The sequence below is a fragment of the Pseudorasbora parva genome, chromosome 3 (genome assembly GCF_024679245.1).
Source record: "Pseudorasbora parva isolate DD20220531a chromosome 3, ASM2467924v1, whole genome shotgun sequence".
Lineage (NCBI taxonomy): Eukaryota > Metazoa > Chordata > Actinopteri > Cypriniformes > Gobionidae > Pseudorasbora > Pseudorasbora parva.
In genome coordinates, this window is record NC_090174.1 from 6,714,834 (window position 1) to 6,735,852 (window position 21,019).

The following is a 21,019-nucleotide window of genomic DNA, read 5'->3' on the forward strand; positions in this document are numbered from 1 at the left end:
TCTGCACACCAAGGATGCATTTATTTTAACTACAACAACAAAAAACAGTAATATTGTGAAATATTTTTACAATTTAAAATAACCATCTGAATTTTCAGCATCATTACTCCAGTCTTCAGTGTCACATGATCCTTCAGAAATTATTCTATTATGATGATTTTTTTTTTAATGATACTTTGATGAATATATAGTTCAAAAGAACAGCAGATTTTTTGTAACATTAATAAAGTCTTTGCAGTCACTTTTGATCAATTTAATGTATCACTGCTGGATAAAGGTATATATTTCACACCCCAAACCTTTGAATGAAAAATCAGAAACGTTTCCAGCTCATCAAATTAGAATAATTTCTGAAGGATCGTGTGACACTGAAGACTGGAGTAACGATGCTGAAAATTCAGATGGTTATTTTAAATTGTAATAATATTTCACAATATTATTGTTATTACTGGATCAAATAAATGAAGCCTTGGTGAGCAGAAGAGACTTCTTTCAAAAACATTATATAATCTTAACGATTCCAAACTTTTGACCAGAAGTGTATGCATTTTTTCCAAAACCAAGCCTAATAATTCTTATTATTAATTTTATTATTTTATTATTAATTATTAAAGATTTGTTTAAATGATTACGTTAGATCAGAGAATGAAGACAAAGCAGCCAACTCTTATAATACGGTTTAAAAAGCATCCCATAATGCATCTCATGAAGTGGGTTGAATCAATGCCCAGGGGAAGCTGAAATATTGGATAGTTTTGATTTGTTTAGCATTTTGGGAAACAATCTGAGAACAGCCAATTTATACTTAATTGGTGAAATTTTTATTTATAATATCATAAAATGTAGATAAAAGTAATATTAAAGAATAAGTATTTCCATTGTTTTGAAACATCATCCTGTGATTTCATTATAAGATTGGATTAACTTAAACGATAAACTGTTATGTTGATGATTGTAAATTGGTATTAATACACTTTAGAATAAACAGAATATATTTATATAATACCCATTACCACAGACCGAAACGAGGGATGAGAAAGAGACTGTTGATATGTTAGATTCAGAAGCATCACTCATCAGTATTTCCCATCTCACCTCCCTCCCACTCCGTCTTAGAAAAACAAAACAGTGTCATGACATAGAGGGAGTGGGGGAAGGAAAATTAGGAAACCAGATGTGCAGCATCGAAACACTGACATGCTGAAAAGTTTCGGCAGCAATACATCAACGACTGTATGCCACATGTGTGTGTGAGTACAGACACTCGGCATTAGGACAACAACATTATATTCAACCCAAATTAGATCAAAAATGCCATAAGATTTGAGACTATTGTTCTTTCCAAATTACGAATCAGATCTATCAACAGCATTGACATCTTGATATTCTTAGATTCATCTTCAGCAAATAAGCAAACAACAACAACAACAACAACAACAACAACAACAACAACAACAACAACAACAACAACAACAACAACAACAACAACAAAAAGCCCAGAACAATCTTGTGTTGGATGTGTTGAAGGTAAGGTTGTGGGGGAAGCCTCTGAGGGGTTTTGGGTAGCAGAGGTTAGCTTGGGCTGGTCATAAATACTCTGCGCTCCCAGAATCCCTCGGCAGACTTTGGGGCCAGACTGGTCGAGGGGTTAACAGGGCACGTTCCCAACCTCTGACCCCACTAACAGGGCACACATAGAGGCTCTAAAAATCAATACCTCCATCACCACATACCACACCAGGACCTTTCACACTTGCTCCCACAACTAAGAAAATAAAAGCAAGCGACCAACATCTTGCTTCAGGACCCTTGTGCTTTCTGAGGAAAAACCTTACAAATAATAGATTTTTTTTAGCCAGTTGCTCTAAATATCCTGTCATCAAATTTGTGAGGACGTTTGTGAGAGCTTTCATTTTTAAATGGTCCACTTTAGACATTCGGTAACCCTTTCTTTGAAGGTGACGTAGTTACATGTTACTACATGTACTTACTACAGTAATAACAGTAAATGATGCATAATTACAAATAACTAACCCTAAACCAAACCATTACTGTGCATGTAATTACTCTGTATATTACTCTGTATTTACGCAAATAAGTACTGTAATTCCATCACCTTAAGTATTTGACGTACTTATATTGGGTTAGGGATTGGTTTAGGGTTAGTTGCATGTAATTATGCATACTTTATAGTTAATACTACAGTAACTACATGTAATACTGTAAATTAAAGTGTTACCAGACATTATATGAATTATAAGTTACTTTCATTGGAGTAGTAGACTGTTAGGTTAGGATAAGTGGGTTAGCTGTCGTGCAAAGTTACTTACAGTTGGTGCATAATTTGTAAATTAATAATTGCAATTACCCTGACACTGATCATACAACTTCAGTTTTCCTGAAATATTCAATGACGTCACTGAACGGTGATTTACTATAAAAGCATCATTCACATGTTTCTGTTTAGTCCAATTCTCACTATTTACTACTTATTAGCGTGCATATTACTAGGATATTGGCTGTTCATTATACTTATAAAGCAAATAATAATGCCTTATTCTGAATGACCATATTCTACATCCCTTAATCCACCAATGCCTAAACTTAAATACTACCGCACTAACTATTAATAAGAAGTAATTAGGAGTTTAATGGGGCAAAAATTGTAGTTAATAGTTAGTTATGAGGTAGTGAGGTACTAAAGTGTGACCTTATGTATAGCTAAGTTGAGACCAAATATCATTCAGTTCATTTCAATGATATTTTCTAAACCTCATTGTCTCCTCTATAACATTGACTTCTGATTCTGACTGAACTCCCGTTGTCTTCCGTCATCTTGATTTCTATTAGCAAAAAACACCATCAGCTTTACTCACGGATTGACTGTCTTTTTGACATTTTGGTGATATTAATTTATTTTTTTGGACTAATTTGTAGGCCTACAGTCTCTCGAAAACATTCTGCTACTAACTAAACATAAAGCACCAACCAATGAGAGTGATTTTGAATTTAAGAAAGCTGATTGGTTTAAAAAATATGTTGAGGACCAATAGCAAAACAACCTCCAAAAACAAATGTCTGAAAAAATCCAAAATCAGAACTGGATCAGGCTCAAATTAAGCACTGCTTAGAGTCAGTAGAATGTCTGTTAGGGAAGCATCAAAATAAAGTGTTAGCAGATATTAAAGGGATAGTTCACCCAAAAATTTTGAAATATTTTCATAATTTAGAAGATATTTTAAAGAATGTTGGAAACCAGACGGTTGATGGTAGCCATTGTCTTCCATAGTATTTTATTGTCTGGTTACCAACATTCTTTAAAATATCTTCTAAATTATGAAAATATTTCAAAATTTTGGGTGCATTTAAGCAGACCGTCTACTATTACTCTAACGACTGCTAGTTAACATGCAGTTACAAAGTTACTTATAGTTAAAGAATCAAATGGACTATCGAAGTGAAGTGTAACCACAGTCATTTGCAGAATGGAGCTTCATTTTGTATTTTTGTAAAAAAAAAAAAATAATAAATAAAAAAAAATATGTGTATATATATATATATATATATATATATATATATATATATATATATATATATATATTGGCCTATATATTTATTATATTATAAGCATGGCAATTTAAGTGATAACTTTTCAATTTTCCTGTCTCTTCTGCTTTAATATAAGGATGGCATGCTCTTCAGCGGGGATGGACGAAAGATGTGCAAATCCTGTTGATTCATGTTTTCCCAGCATATTCAAAGAGCATGTTTTGTGCTTCACAGGTAAAATAATAGAATATAAAGATTGCTTATTTGTTAAGGGACTTAGACAACTGAAGACTGAAAACTGCACAATATCTTTTTTTTTTTTTCATATAACACAGATTTATTTAACCAATGCAGACACAAAAACATGCGTGTTAGGTGGTCAGTGACCTTAATGACAAAAAAGAACTGTACACAGACATACTCAGGGAAGCACTGAGCATCATGTACACACACACACACACACACACACACACACACACACACACACACACACACACACACACACACACGTTTGTTTTTGTGACATATTGGGACATTCCATAGGCATAATGGTTTTTATACCGTACAAACCGTATTTTCTATCCCTTTACACTGCCCCTGCCCCTAAACCTACCCATCACAGGAAACATTCTGCATTTTTACTTTCTAAAAAAAACTCATCCTGTATGATTTATAAGCATTTTGAAAAGTGGGGACATGGCCAATGCCCTCATAAGTCACCCTCTCCTTGTAATACCTATGTACACATTTGTGTCCTCATATGTCAACCCCCCCCCCCCCCCCCCCCCCCCCACACACACACACACACACACACACACAGGCTGCTAATTAAGCATGTTCTCTAATATCTGTGGGGCAAAAACACAGTGCCTTACAAAAGTATGCATTTGCTTCAAGCACTGATTTTTCGGGCTATTTTTGCTGCATGCATCTCCTTTCTGCTGTCCTCTCAAAACTCACTCCAAGCTGTTCTGCTTGAGACACTCAGTAACGTGAGTGCTGGCATCCTCCATTCTACCCCCCTCCCAAAACACACACACTCCCAATTTGGAAACAGATGTTGTTTGTCAGATCCCATCATTACTGGCTAATTAAGCAGACATCTTTTCCTTCTCTTCTCCTATCTGTCACTCTTGTATTCATGCAGATTATCCTGCCTTTGTTTCCCAACAAAGATGAAGGCATATGCAGAAATTTATTTTTTGTTACTGTATTGGTTAAATAAATCTGTGCTTACATACTCAGGAAAGCAATGGGCATTATACACACGTGTGTGTGTGTGTGTGTGTGTGTGTGTGTGTGTGTGTGTGTAGGCACTGGTGCTTAACAGTCTTAAATTTCACTAATGAGTTAATGATGCCCCCTGGTGCTAGCCTGGCCCCTCTGTTTGTTTGTGTGTGTGTCTGCTTGGCAGTAATCTGGAGATCCAGAAAATCTCGTCCTTCACGGTAAATTCCATGTGCCTCAACATAATCCCACTTTCTCCACATTCCTGCTTTTTGTGTATACTGCAGGATTAAGGATATATTCATCAGGACAGATGCCCAGAATTAGTTTACAGTACTGATCTCATATCATAGATAGGCCCTGTAGACTCATCACATGTCTATATGTGTGTGTGTGATGAATCTGTCAGGGCTCAGGTCAGGGTTGATAGGGCCATTGACAGCTTCCCAGCAGGCCTGCTGTGAGCCCTGTCAGTCGCTTTACTCCTCCTTCCTCCCATTCTCCCTCAACACAGTTCGCCCTGCTCTCGCTCCTGTCTGCATGTGTACACATTTGCTATGGATTAGTTATGGACATTATATTTTAGCACCATAGGCAGCACTGTTCCTCACGCCAGTGACAGGAATCACCTCTTCAAATCATACCAGATCAATTGAATTTAAAGCAGATGGACTCTAAATGTGTGGAAATCTCACATTTCAAAGATGATTCAGGGATGCAAACATTGCTAAGTTTAAGTGTTTTTGAAAACCACTAAAAATGATTTAAAGCATTTTGGTTAGACCTTATTTTTGACTCTATCTTATCTATTGGAAATTTAAGTTGTACTTTCATTTTAGTTATGGGTATTATTTTGTTGTAATTTGTTGTAATTACTGTAATTACTGTTTTTTTTTACTTTTCAAGATCCTGTGCAGATCTTGGCCTTTGTATATAGTTATAACTGCACTGTCTAACGCTCAAAATAATTAATTGATTTGCGTAGAGCCAACTCAAATTAAACAAAATAGTTCAATTAAATGAACTTTTATGAGTATTTAGAACTTTCTTTTTCTTTTGAGTTCACAAAACTTTATGAACTTGCTCCCTTTAATTTAGACAAATTTACATTTCTATTTCTATCCCAGCATGCTTTGCCATGACATTTAAAAGAGAGAGTAAATGATACAATTAAGTGTCATGTAGAGGTGACCGTCGAAGATTCGATGCATCGATATGCAGAGCCGGATTCGACCACCGATCTCACAGTCGAATCTTCCGGGGTGTTATGAAACGAGGATCATACCATTTTGGAAATATGGGGGTGCTCAATATTTTAAAGACTGAGCTGAGCTTCGCGTGTGCGACCCCTTTAAGGGCGCTGAGCTTCGCACTGGACACAAAGCTCAGCGTCACGCTTTTAACATTTGAACACATTTTTTTCGATGACTGTACGCACACCGGCGGCAGCATTCAGCGCCTGTCCGCGGCAACTCAGGAAGTTGTTTAAAATCCTGCCGCACCACAGAGCACCATTTCAAGGTTTTATATTATAGCAGCACTACGGAACTTTTCAACCTTCATAATATATTTTCAAGACTCTTGTGATGATACATCGACTTACAATAGGTTGAATGACACGTCTGCCATAGCCTGATGGGGTCTGTATCGTTTTTAATCGTACTTTAAAACTTTAAAACGTACTTTAAAACGTTTCGGGTAGTAACCCGAGAACAAAAATAACTACAAAATTCGACTGCTTTAAGGCATATACGTCACTTCCACCAACACACACACTTCTTTAAATTCGGACGTGCGAGCCCAACTTTGTTCGTCGGATAATATAGTCATGTCCGAAGCAGCAGAGACAAATAAGAAAGAAAAGTTTTTGTTGGAGGAAAGCAATAAGAGGAAACGAAAAAGTGATGGGATTAAAGGCAGGACGAGGATCAAAATGTGACCAGCGTTTGCTCGTTGGCGTGAGCTGAAGGAGGCGTGCCCGACCGATGCTGTCCTGCTTGTTATGGTGAGCTACCACTCAAACATTGAACTGAAGTATCATATAGATTCTGTAAAACGCTAACCAATAGACTACTATAATGACGCTGGCTTATAAACGTAAGCATCGCGATTATTTGCCGTTTGAAAAAAATAAAACCCATGAAATTATATTCATATGAAATGCTGAAACATATGCCACTGACTGTACCTGGGATGAAGACATTTCACACGCGCCGCCAGAAGAACACCTGCATGTGAACTCCTCTTGCAGTGTTCAGGGTCTGTTAGTGCTGCACCAATGGGGACGCTTTTATGAAGTTATTTGGACCACCCCGCACCACTGTATATATTTTCACAACCCGCCCCGCACCCGCGACCATTAAATAGACATACGGGGTCCGCGGGTTATGAGACGACCTGCGCATCACTAGTTCAGGGCTATCAGGGTTGTCATGTCAACAAATGCACGCGCGCATGACACGCTGCATGACAACCCATCATGCAGCTCTTCTGTCAGAAGTCGATTCAAAATTGAGCTTGCGCGTATATAATGTGTGCATGAGGTGTGAGATACCCGACCCCCTTTAGGCACAATCGGCTTAAGAACGTGCATATAAACGCACTCAAACGTTGTTAATTTCCTCTCTAGACAGGTATTCTTTTTAGGTTTATTTATCAAAATGTTCTTTTATATATTTGTGTGATGTTCTGTATTTCAATCACAGCTTTAAGAAAAAGTTGTATGAATGTTTATCCACCACATTACCTTTTATTTAAACTTAAATAAGAAAGCCATTGTCAGTTCGTCTGTCAGTTGCCAGGCAGTTTTGGTTGCTTTATTAAAAGTTGTTGCTGTGTGCAATGTGTAAACTATTGTGTGTAGTATTTCGGGACATGTGGTCTTCACCTCACAGCCGGTGGAAAATAGGACTCGGGCTGAAGTCATGTTCATGTATGCGGTTATTAACGTTACTGTAGTGTAAAGCAGAGCAGGACCGAGTGTTGTGGAGCTGAGCACGGCTGCTGGAGCGATTATTATACAAACACGGCTCGCGAACACCGGGACTTTTATTATGACGGGACGGGACACAGTCGCCGGACGAGCGCACTTCCGCTTTTTCCGGTCAGGTAAAGCAGCTCTTTTTATCATAACAGATACATTTGAGTGTGTTTAAAATGATGTTATGACGCTACTCTGTGCGTTCGCTCGGCGCTGCTGTGACATGTTCACACTTCTAAGAGAAAAGCGTTTTAAGAGAAAAGAAAGAGAAAAGGGATATTGTAAGTACTCAACTGAACAAAATATATAACAGCGGCCTAGTGGTTTTTGGATATTTTACTGCAAAAATACTACATAGTGCACCTTTAAATATATAAATTAGCTGACTAAAATTTCAAAGTAAAGAGCAATTAAACTGTATGAGTACACAATATTAATTGCAACTGATTTAATCTATTTGTTTTTGTTTTGCCAACTTATTTGGGTTAACAGTGAGGAGTCACAAAAATTAAATAATTGAGAGCATTTAACATAAGTTTGCAACATAAAATGCGAAGAAAAAAAACTGAAGGGTTTGAATACTTTTGCAAGGCACTGTGGTTCAAAGCAGAAAAAAAGTATTTTATTATCTTTAATTTTGTGTTGTCTTTAATTGAATGTTAATTTAATCTCACCACCCAGATTTCAAAGATCTACATTGGTCCAAATTGTTAGTAGTATAATTAAAACTGTAATGTTTACAATACAAAACTTGTATTATCCTCAAAGAAATGCTATTATTTCACTTCACCTTCACTTGTCTTATAGTGCTCACTCTCTGTTAGTGCTGTTCATTTTCCCTTCAGGATCAGTTAATTGTCTTTCTCTCTATTGATCCAATAGTTTTGCACTCCCCTGGGTTTGATTAGCAAAGTGAGAGGGGACAGATGGTACCATTCCTATTACTGTGATTTTTTGCTTCTTTTTTTCAGAGCACTCATTGCAGACAGAACTAAGGGTGCGAATGAAATGCTACGTCAGAGCAGTCTTTAAAACAACAGCCCCAAATGTGCTGATGCTTGTTTTCGAGTGTATGTCTAACTGCTACTGTGGTTCTTAAATTTGAGATTACAAAGTCCAACGTTTGATGTTGCTTTCTGGCATTTTTAAACTATAAATCCTGAATTCAGGATTTCATTCATTCAAAGGCAAAATTAGTAGAGTATAAACATTAGGCAGCTGAAAACAGAGGACCTGCATCCAAATTCTGTGTTGATATTTCAAACTTTTTCCAGCAATCACCAATAAAACATTTGGAAAGAGATTTTATAGTTACAATAAAAGGCCAACACATAAACAAGCATACCAATCAATCAGCCTCATTCTTACGGTAGCATTATTCTATTGATAAGATTACACCATATTGATTATTTTGTTTGTTTTAACCAATATAGATTGAAAACCCACAAAACACACACTATGGGATTGATCCCTATTCAACCATCTCCTTCTTTTCAACAGTTCTTTTCAACCCTCACTAATCGTATGCATCCATTTATTGAACCCGTTACTGACTTGCTAAGTCTCAAGCTGTTAGTCCAAACAGCTGTACATTTACTACAAAGGTTAAGATATATAGCAGGACTTTCAGGAACCTTTCTTTACCTATGAAGCCATACACAATTAGCGGTTCCACGGCAAACTTTTCCAAATCCAAATTAGCCATGTTTTGCATTACACTAAAAACAACTGAAAAAAATGGACACTTTTACTTAGCTGTCGAAATGGGAATATTGCATAGACTTCTGTCATTTTTATATACAGTTAGTTATAAAAACGTATAACCCTAACCAAAAATGTTCTGCATTTTTACAATAAAAGGTGTTAAAAATGTAAAATGTTTTTGCAAATGAGGACATCTTATTTTGCCTTTTTTGTGTGTGTTTTTTTTGTGTGTCATGTTTAGCTCACTTCTGGGTACAAATTTGTCACCAAAATATAGTTAAGTAGGTAAACACACACAAACACATGTTGTGTTTTCATGTTTTATGGGAACTTCCCATTGACATAATTATTTTTATACTGTAAAAAATATATATTTTATTAATATGCTCTAACCCTCTCACATAAAGTGTTTCTGCATTTTTGTATTTTTAAAAAACATTATGATTTTTAAGCTGTTTTTCTCAAGAGGATCAAAAAATGTCTCCACAAGTACAATGATTTTTGGATATTGCCATGTTTGTGTGGACATTTTGTCCTCATAACGAAAGGTTTATCGGGACCCACGCTTACTTAAATTAATGAAGTCAATGGACTTCAATCATTTCCATATTCCAAATACTATAACTTAAACCCATACTTTAACTCAACACTTTTTTACAATTAAAAAATGTACTTAATCTATACATTGTTTTAATAGATGATGATAAAGGCACCAGATGTCTCAAATTGGTTTAGTCAGAATTAGCTCTTATATGGACGAATATGTAAATTGAGTATAGATCAGAGGTACACACACATGCCTCATAGTCAACATATGCCCACCAAAATGTTCATTAACATATTATCCCTATTGCCAATTTGCATGAGACATTTTTAAAACAGTAGCTTTCATCCACAAGATTAAAGTATGACCAAAGCTCATGGGTGGTATTGATCAGTCATGAATTGTTGGATTGACTAAATTGGTCTTTCAATCAATATGCACAAGCGCACAATAAGAAATACAATTAGATAAACAAACCAGAAGACACTAATGAAGGTTTCAATGTGCAAAAATGCAAGTTTACTGTAGCCTAACATACGGGCAGGTAATGATAAAAAGCTAGGCTGTAATCTCTGGCAGCAAGAAGAGCCAAGGGAAGATGTGTGGATCATATAATGTGACAAAAGCCTTCTTCAGCATCAGCTGAGAGCTATTCTCTCCCCTTCTGCTAATAACTTGATTAGTTGTGGAGGCAGAAAGGGGGTGGAGAGACAGACAGACTGAGCAGCAGGTCCAAACAAAACGGACACAGATTAAAAAAGAGGGTGGGGGGGGGGGGGGGTGTAGGTGCTTTGGGATCCCAATTCCCACATGGATCGGGGAGGTGTTCTGATGAGGCTGACTAATTATATCAATATTAGGCGGAAAGCTTATAGGTGGCATAGAAAACAAGAGAGTGAAGGGTATTAAAACTAGAAGAATCTACAATCGAAAAATACTTGAATATCTTTTAATGCATATATTAAACATCTTTGTCAAGTCTCATGTATAAGTCCCTTGGCTTTCAAACAAGAAATGATAAAGTATGAATCTATCAATGATGTAGTACTTCTTCAGTAATTTGAACTCATCCATGATTTAATAACCATGATAAAATGGTACACATACATAAAAAAGCAAAAAAGCCAACTCGTTTGTTTGCTGTGCTAAATCTGAGAAGTATCCAAATGCACTAATGAGGCAATATATAAGCTACAGCTTAAAAAAAAATCTGTCAATACCAAACGTGGCTGTCTAAACCCTTCATTTTATTAAAATGCTCGGCAAGTCTGAGCTTGTTTGCAGAATTAAAAAGATAGAAGGAACAGATATAGGGAGAGAGAGAGAGAGAGAGAGAGAGAGAGAGAGAGAGAGAGAGAGAGAGAGACAGTGAGAAAGAGAAGACTCACAGGGAAAACTATAAAAACAGCTGTGGTGCTAAGGAATTCTGGGAAAGTCTATGAGACAACCATCCATTTTTTTCCCCACTCTTGACGTGAGAAAGACAGAGCAGATCCTCAGAGATGCTTTATAAACACTGTTAGCTGGAACAGTGGGGGGAGAGTGCTGTATAGAGGGATATCTGAAAATAAGGGAAACTACAATATTCATATCTTTGAAAGATAGCTGATCATGTCGTGAGGCAAATAGAGATTCTGTTGGCACAAGAGAGCAAAAGAAATACCATTTAAGTGTTGTATTTAGGTAGCCAGTAGGGAAAGCGGAATCTAAGTAGCTTAAGAAACTGATCCTTTCTCTGCAATGAGGCAATGAATAGAGAAGGACAGATGGGTTCATTCTCAAAGCCCAGTCACTCGCTAAAAAGTACTTATATTATTTAGGGATGCACCGATATGAACATTTATGCCGATACCGATTACCGATTATACAATATAATTGAAAGACGATGACCGATATATCGGCCGATAAATCTAATTCCAAATCCATTTTGAGAGCCTGGTTACAAAAACAAATGTCTCACCAATAAAAGCCATGTCCCAGGCACACAATTATAATACTCTCATTTTAATTGTATGTAGCCTATATTACAGACTTGCACCTTACACCTCTTGAACTGTATTTTCCTTTTTTGAAGTGATTCCAATCATATTTCAAGCAATTCAAAAACATCATGGCGAACAGTGAAGTGTCTCAGCTGAAGGAAATAATCAATTATTTATCAGCTTTAAAATACCAGCCAAATTTCCTTATCGGTCTAATAACGATAACAGTGAAGATGTGCATATATCGGCCGATACCGATATGGTGGTCGATATATTGTGCATCTTTCATTTTCTTTGCATATAAACCAAACTTGTTCATATTGGCCAGTTTGAGTCTATTTTTTTTAGTGTCTTAAACTTGAGTTTCCTCAAAATGATAATTTTGCAGGTTTTTCATCCCTTTAATAACAGAGCGAACACAAAATCTTAGCAAAACATACAGTGGATTGTGTGAACATGGGAACCAAAAAGGTTTATTGACTGGACTTACCTGTCAATGATGACAGGGTCGGATGGTGTCTCGTTGCGATTGCCGCAGCTTTTTTTCTCACAGCAGCGACTTTGTATGGAAAAAGAGAACATAATGAATTATTAAAACTTGCACCATAAGACCACTACAATTAAAACTCAGAAACAGGCAGGCCAGCAATCTGTCACATTGATTGTGAATGATCAAGCTCAATCCCTGCTTCTAAAGGATACACACACATACACGACCCTACACACACACATACACCGTCAGTGGACCTCCTGTCTGCGCAGGGCACCCCCCCCCCCACACACACACACAATCCCCCCACCTCATGCACCACGCCACCAGCATAACAAAAGTGCCCCCCACCCCTGGCCATCTGCCTATATGCTTTCTCCTTTCCCCCACCCCACGGTCCCCCCGTCAGACAGAGTCACTCCCCAGCTGTGTCGCCTGCCCTCTGCACCCCCTTCCCCATCAGCTCTGTTATTAACCAGCTGTGAGCGCCCACTCGGGCATCTGCTGGCTACACAATGGGGGCAGAGCCAATTCTGACTCCCCCTCTGCCCTCCCTAATGCTGTCCTCAAGCCTGAGGTCACTGCACACCCCCTGTCTTTTCTGTCTCCTGTGACACTTGCTGTTCCTTTTTCTCTTGGCCCAGCTACCATGTACTCTCTTGGACATTGTGCTCGTGCCTGTTCCATCCCAGGCTCATTGGAAGAACGTGCCTGTGGCGACATTTATGCAAAACGACATTACGTTGCATCTTGCACGTTTCACTATGCTTTCAATGTGAAATGTCAAGTGAGTGATGCTTAAAGTGTTAGTTCACCAAAAAATGAAATTGATGTCATTAATGACTCACCCTAATGCCGTTCCACACCCGTAAGACCTCCGTTCATCTTCAGGCACAGTTTATGATATTTTATATTTAGTCCAAGAGCCTAAGCAAGTGTATGCACAATTTACTGTCCATGTCCAGAAAGGGAATAAAAACATCATCGGAGTAGTCCATATGTGACATCAGTGGGAATTGAAGCATCGAAAATACATTTTGGTCCAAAAATCACAAAAACTATGACTTTATTCAGCATTGTCTTCTCTTCCGGTTTTGTTTTCAATCCTCAAATAAAGAGTCAAACGGTTATGAATCATGATTTATGATTCAGATCACCAGTGTCACATGATTTCAGCAGTTTGACACAAGATCCGAAATAAATCATGAATTGATACACTGATTTTACAACAGTTTGAATCTTTATTTGAGGTTTTTTTTTAAAACGGAAGAGAAGACAATGCTGAATAAAGTCATAGTTTTTGTGATTTTTGGACCAAAATGTATTTTCGATGCTTCATAAGATCCTGAATAACCCACTGATGTCTCATATGGACTACTCTGATGATGTTTTTATTCCCTTTCTGGACATGGACAGTATAGTGTGCATACACTTGGATACGCTCTCGGTCTAAATATAAAACATCTTAAACTGTGTTCTGAAGATGAACAGAGGTCTTACGGGTGTGGAACGACATTAGGGTGAGACATTAATGACTTAAATGTTATTTTTGGGTGAACTAACCCTTTAAGGAGTGTTCTATCCAAAACAGATCAAAGTAAATGTGGTAGTTACACGTATCACAGCAGTTCGGAAATTCAATGTAAAAGGCTCTATTAAAATAAAAGACCACCTACACTAAACCCTAACCATACCCAATAGTGTTAACTAAGTCAAACGTGAGATAATCACATTTACAGAAGCAACCACAATATTTTAGCTTTTGAGCCCTACTTTGCAAGTGCAATGCTACCAGAGAGAGGTGAGCTACTGAGCAAGCTAATGCATCAGAAAAGCCACATACTGTATATGAAGCTGGTTATGTGATGCAAATGCCAAAATGCATTATTTTATAAATGGTGCACTATGGTAAAAGTGTTTTGAGGTCATAACAGTGCGTGCGGAAATACGTTTTTGCACTCATTCGTAAATATTTGAAAACAGAGTTTTTGTTTCAAATGTTTCTTGTCCACAATGAAACTTTGGAAAATTATGAAAGCATCTTACTGTGCATGAGTCAACCCGAACAAAAGTGTTACATTTTATTTGGTGTCCTTAAAAGTGTAATTATACATTTAGGTACTGAGTAATATTAATTAACTACATGTACTTACTTATAGGGTTAGGGTTTGGTTGAAGGTTAGCTCCATGTAATAATGCATAAATTACTGTTATTACTATAGTAAGTACATGTAACTTGTAACAAGGACATTGCAAAATTAAGTGTTTCCAATAAAAGCTCATTGAGATGATACAGAGAGACCAGACATAATACATTTCTATTCTTCTGGCTCAATAATTTTATTAGCAAAAAATCTCACCACTTACTGGTGCATAAAACACAACTGTCCTCATGGTTTGCCGCAGTTGCGAGGAAATGTTCTGTCATCTTTGCAGGAATATAATACAAAGACTGTACAAAGTAATATTTGTCTTTAGCAAAACTATTAAAGAGAATAGTACATAGCAGGCACATGCCGTATAATCATAGATATCTATCAGTGTGTGTGTATGCCTCATATGACTAAACATGCAGCATCGTTTTTGAATACCTCCATTTTCACAGACTACACTACAACGTGAAAACACCACTTTTAAGTGAGAGCGTCTTCAAAAAGCTGTGTTTACAGGACAAAAAAAAAAAACTCAGTGTGGACGGAAGGCCAAGGTGTAAAAAAGAATTGGTATTTCCAAATGTATCCAGATTATTGTAGACGATTTAGTATACTAAATCATCATCTATATATACTATATATCTTCTGTGAACACTCTTAATGAACATTAGAGTGAACTGACTTTAGAAATGCTTTTGGTTGTTAGACAAAGGCTGACCAGATGTTTTCTTTTATGTAAACTTCTAGCTAGGGATTCAAACACAGAAGCTACTACTGCAGTGAACATTTTACCAAAGACAAGACATTGTGTATTATTTATGTATTTTAGTGCAGTGTTTGAGATGTTTCGGGCTGACCTCATGGTGAATGAATGAATATTGCAGGGTTAGGTATAGACTTCTAATGTTTAAGTGCCGTGCCCTTTTATTCTTGAGAGGGTGTGGCCTTGTCCCATGACAGCTTATCATTGATTTCGTTACTTATACATGGGAGTGTATTTTAGATACACTTTTTAAAATGAAGGTTCCACAAAGGTTTATTTACAGTGATGGATAGAAGAACATTTCAGTTAACAGTTCTTAAAAGAACCCTTTTTAACATTTTAATAATCTAAAGAACCTTTTGCACAATGAGAATATTCCATGGATGTTCTTCATGAAACCATTGATTCCAGAACCTATATTTTTAAGAATTGGGATTTAGAACTGGCTGGACTATGGATCATTGTAGAGTACATTTGTGGCACACTTTCAGATATTTTTTTAGAAAAGTAAGCCATTTCAAATATCACATTGGAGCTATATTTGATTGATAGTTTTTTTTTTACTCACCTGCACATGACCTCATGAGTTAGCAGAACACGACACATTTCTGGATTCTTGTTCTGTCCTTCATATGATATGGGCTGAACCATGCAAAAAAGAAGTCAGCAACACATAGAGCAAAACTAACAACATGTTTCTAGTGGCTAGAAGACCAAAGAGGTGATGCTTTACCTGTTTAGTGACGGAATCAATAAGACGTGCATAAAGGTCTTGTTCTGTGCGAACACCTGTAAACGAAAACAACAAAAAAACATTTGGAACATAAGATTTTAAATATTATTTAAAGGGTTAGTTCACCCAAAAATGAATTTTTTTTCATTGATGACTCACCCCAATGTCGTTCCACACCTGTAAGACCTCTGTTCATCCTCGGAACACAGTTTAAGATATTTTAGATTTAGTCCGCGGGCTTTCTGTCCTTTGAATGTAAGTGTATGCACACTTGCTGTCCACGTCCAGAAGGTAATGAAAACATCATCAGTAGTCCATATGTGACATCAGTGGGTTAGTTAGACTCTTTTGAAGCGTCGACAATACATTTTGGTCCGAAAATAACAAAAAATATGACTTTATTCAGCATTGTCTTCTCTTCCACGATTGTTTTCAACCCTCAAATAAAGAATCAAACGGCTGCGAATCAGCGGACTGATTCATGATTCATATCACCAATGTCACGTGATTTCAGCAGTTTGACAGTTTGACACGCGATCCAAATCTTGAATCATGACCGTTTGATTCTTTATTTGAGGAACACAGAAGAGAAGACAATGCTGAATAAAGTCGTATTTTTTGTTATTTTTTGACCAAAATGTATTGTCGACGCTTCAAAAGAGTCTAACTAACCAACTGATGTCACATATGGACTACTGTGATGATGTTTTCATTACCTTCTGGACGTGGACATCAAAGGACAGAAAGCTCTCGGACTAAATCTAAAATATCTTAAATTGTATTCAAGGATGAACAGAGGTCTTACAGGTGTGGAACGACATTGGGGTGAGTCATCAATGAAAGAAATTTCATTTTTGGGTGAACTAACCCTTTAATGCATAATACAATCGAGCACATGATGGATGCAAGAACTACAAATGTGGAATGCTCCATGTACCAACAGACAGAATCATATATATATATATATATATATATATATATATATATATATATATATATATATATATATATATATATATATATATAATGGACATAAAGGTATATGAAAGAAGAGAAATTATGAGCATACCATTACTATAGAGGAGCTGGAGTTTGTAGTGTGTCCCATTGTTAGTCTTTTCTCCTGTCTGCTCCTTAGAAGAACAGCAAGGACATGCAAGAGAAGGACAAATAATCTTGATTAGGCTTAAATGAACATTTAAACAAGCAGGAAAACATATGATGGAGTATATATATATAGTTTAATTGCATTGGTGCTATTAGAAGCAAGTGGTACATTGTCAAAACTCAAATCTCACAACATATAATCAAATCAATCAATCATGTACAATACACAAAATCACATACGTGTTTCGTCTATAACATTTTCATTAACAGTAACTGCCTTATATAATGATATTACTGTCAAACTTTTCATTTACATGCCATGTGACACTGTTAACCAAAGCCATACCATGGTAGAGACTGCTAAACTACTATAAGTCACCGCTTAACTGTATAAATTCAGTCATTACAGTGAAAACATTGGTAGAAAACGTATTGCAAAACTCATGACCATGTCATATCTTCATTACAACATTTGATGAAGAGATGCTATTACAAACATTACAGATTTTATATTAAGTTAGATACTGAAAGTGGATTTTCTAATGTGACAACTGAAGTTGTAAATGTAATTTAGGGAGGAGCGAGCCAATCTAATCTTCCGATCAACAGCCAGAGATGTTCTCAGATATTCCAGTATCCCACCACCACCACCACCCCAAACTCTCCTTTACAGGTACCTTGCCCTACATAATCATTTTCTCATTGTGGGGGTATATCACAGCTCGAGTTGAAGCTACTTAATCGAGCCCCTCATTAGTAGACAGCGATCTTAACCTAAATATACTGATTATAACAAATTTGTTACATTTCATTTAGTAACAAGAGTGATTTGAAATGTGTATCTTGCAGTATTGCCCTACATTACCTGTTAAACGCACTTAATTGAAAGATTGTGCTTTCATTGTGTTACAATATTACATTGTAAAATAATGATTACAATTCAAATGCAATGAAAGCATGAGATTATGTTTTGGGGGAAAAGGGCTATAGTTTACAAGTGTGATCAGTTTGAGTTTTGAAAATGTCTACTTGTGAAAATAGTGCTAAAGCAAAAACTGTAGTTTTATTTTTTGTGTTTGAGATCTTGCATTAGGCTGTGGCTTGCCTACCAAGGATGGATTAAAAGAGAAAAAAATGGACACGGGCGACAGACAAGAAGGAAAAGTTGGCAAGAGCAAGTTAATACAAGAATGGCTTCTCTAATTTAAAATATTCCATACATCCTCCAGGTTTTAGAAGGTTTAGTCTTCCCTTTTAAAGCTCAAGCTTTAACTCTCCATAGGAAACCTCATCAAAAAATCCAGTAACGTACAATCATGTGAAAGATGCTATAGAATATACCTTGTCCTGCTCCACAAAGTCAACAAATGCTGTCCTCTCCACTTCGACAGGCTGCCCATTGCGATCATAGAGTGCCAGAACAAAATGGAAGAAGTTGGACTTTCTGAGATTGGAGGGAGGCTGCTTTTCAAAGTGAGCACGGGATAAGGCCACTCCACTATGGATGTAGGGTTTTGGAGAGTAAAAAAACAGACAGTTTATTTATTCTTTTTTTGTCACAATTCATTTAACTGACCATTTACTGATATAACACCATCCCCTAAAACACCTTACGCTCAGTACAATTTGTAATGCGTGTCTCTGACAAGATTAAAATGAAAAAAATCTTCCACTTTGGAGCTACCTTCCCACTGAAATGTCTAAATATTTATAACCTGCTGAAAACAGCTTTATGGCTAGAAAGAGCGCATTTGAGCACATTGTTGTCACGTTTTTAAACGCTTTTAATGTAGGCTATATGATTTGCTCTCAGCTAATTCAATGAAAAGTTCTTACGGTTTTAAAATGTAAAAAAAAAAAATGGGGGGGGGGGGGTATCAGATAAGTCTTAAAAAGCACAGTGCTCTTATTGAACTATAACCTACAAATCCTTTTTGTTTTAGCCTGTTATGATTGTTCTAATAGGCCTATGTAGTACCATTTGATGATCTGACTTACCACAGGAACTAATTGTGGTCAAATAAACAAAACAAAAGGTGGAAAGAAACTGCCTTTAACGCAACATAGCCTACACTGTAGTTCAGAAAGCAAAAAGCAATTTGACTACGAAATAATTTATAACCAGACCACAACAAACAGCTGTCTGCATTTCACAAAAGCATCGCAGACTTCGTGTTTTAGTGAAAACGCAGCTGTTAACATCGATTCATTTACAGAATGAAATCAGATAAATTATTGACTTATCAAAACGTACACATTTAGAGGCAAGGAGTGGGCTACATTCGTGTTTTCGTTCAGATTAATAGATCTATAATTAGCTTAATGTTGTTTAGAGTCACCACCACTGCAGTCAACTTTTAATTATTTGAATTTGAACTCCTAAAATATCATCGTTCGAGAAATCGCTTCAAATGAGCAAGAAATGAAAAAAGAAATAAGAACGTCCAACAATCGCCGTTCAAGTGACGTGCTCAAGCGTCTTAAAGTAGGCTATATCACCATGAGACAATAGGGCTTCATTGTATTGTCTTGTTTGCCTCTTTCATTTGGCTCGTGACTCTGTCACCTCAAACAACAGCACTGAAGGCTGAGCTCTGGCGCTATTAATCTCCGGTGTCATTTTACGTCCACCGCAACAAAAGAGCCCGACCTGTTGCTGTTTTTGCAATGTTATAGCAAGAAAAGTGAACTGATAGAAAGTAGTTGACATCTAGGCTACTACCACCGATAGGCTGCCATTTCTACTACGCTAATAACAACAGCACGTGGGTAAATTAAACATTTTGAAAATTTAGGTTAATAGTTATTTTAATAATTTGCTCACACTTTAGATTAGCGTCCAATTCTCGTTATTAACTATCAACTAGGCTACTCCTAATTGGGCTTCTGTTTATTAATCGTTAGTTGTTTTTAAAACATTTTTATTGGGTTGGATAGAAATTTAAGGGATGAATAGTCATGCAAAAATATGATGTGCTTTAGTAGCAAAGTAACATCCAATAGCCTATAATAGTCATACGCATGCTAATAGTGGGAATTAGACCCTAAACTAAAGTGTTACCAATCATTTTAATCACTACATTTATTTTAATCCTGCTCTTGTTCTGTTGGCTGTTAAGTAGCTAGTTAAACATTTGTGTTGAAGCCTGTGCGTGTTATTTGGACTCAATTTACTCAGATGACAGAACAGTCAAAACACAAATATTCCCAGTCTTTAGGTGGTGTTTTTGCAGGTAAAGCGGTGAACTGAATTAAATATTTTAGTGTGCATCAATGCAGAAGCTTACCTCTGTGCCGCTATGTTTCCATCAATAACTCCGACATTCCGCACCCAAGAACGAACAGGATCCATTTCTTCTTCAAAAGTTCTCACTTTCAACTCGGTGAGGTTTCTTGTCGAGTGATCTTGACTCCCAAACATTTACCACAAAACTGTGCAAAACTGCAGAAGCACTTGCCAACAACAAACACTCAAAATATTCTGAAGAAGAGTAGAACGATTTTCCCGATTTTTAAAAATTCTCCGAAATGGGCCGTGATGTCCTCGGTGGTTCTTTTTGAAAGTTTAAAAAAAAAAAAAAAAAAAAAACTTTCTATCTTGGCATAGATTTATCCTTTTTCGAGACCCATTCAAACTCTATGTGCGTCGTCCACTCGCTCACCTGTTCTATGAAAGCACATTCACTTCCCAAACAACGTCTGCAGATGTGCTGCTACAAATAAACCTACCCAGGATAGGAATTAAAACATCCACAAGATGCTGTGAAGAGGTTACGTGCTCTGCCTA

At 36.8% G+C, this 21,019-nt stretch overlaps 1 protein-coding gene across 2 annotated transcripts in view; it reads right to left on the bottom strand.

Moving 5' to 3' along the window:
• Positions 1-20,653, bottom strand: part of ebf2 (EBF transcription factor 2) — a 48,744-nt gene extending 28,091 nt beyond the window's left edge. Inside the window, exons 1-6 of one of the 2 annotated variants that reach the window (XM_067437698.1) lie at positions 20,520-20,653; positions 18,574-18,730; positions 17,195-17,252; positions 16,126-16,181; positions 15,961-16,034; positions 12,477-12,545 (exon numbers count right to left, since the gene is read on the bottom strand). In XM_067437698.1, coding sequence (XP_067293799.1) covers positions 12,477-12,545; positions 15,961-16,034; positions 16,126-16,181; positions 17,195-17,252; positions 18,574-18,730; positions 20,520-20,653 — 548 coding nt within the window. Of the gene's footprint in view, positions 1-12,476; positions 12,546-15,960; positions 16,035-16,125; positions 16,182-17,194; positions 17,259-18,573; positions 18,731-20,519 lie in introns of both variants that reach the window. The other variant, XM_067437697.1, reaches the window with a different exon arrangement.
• Positions 20,654-21,019: the final 366 nt, after the last annotated feature.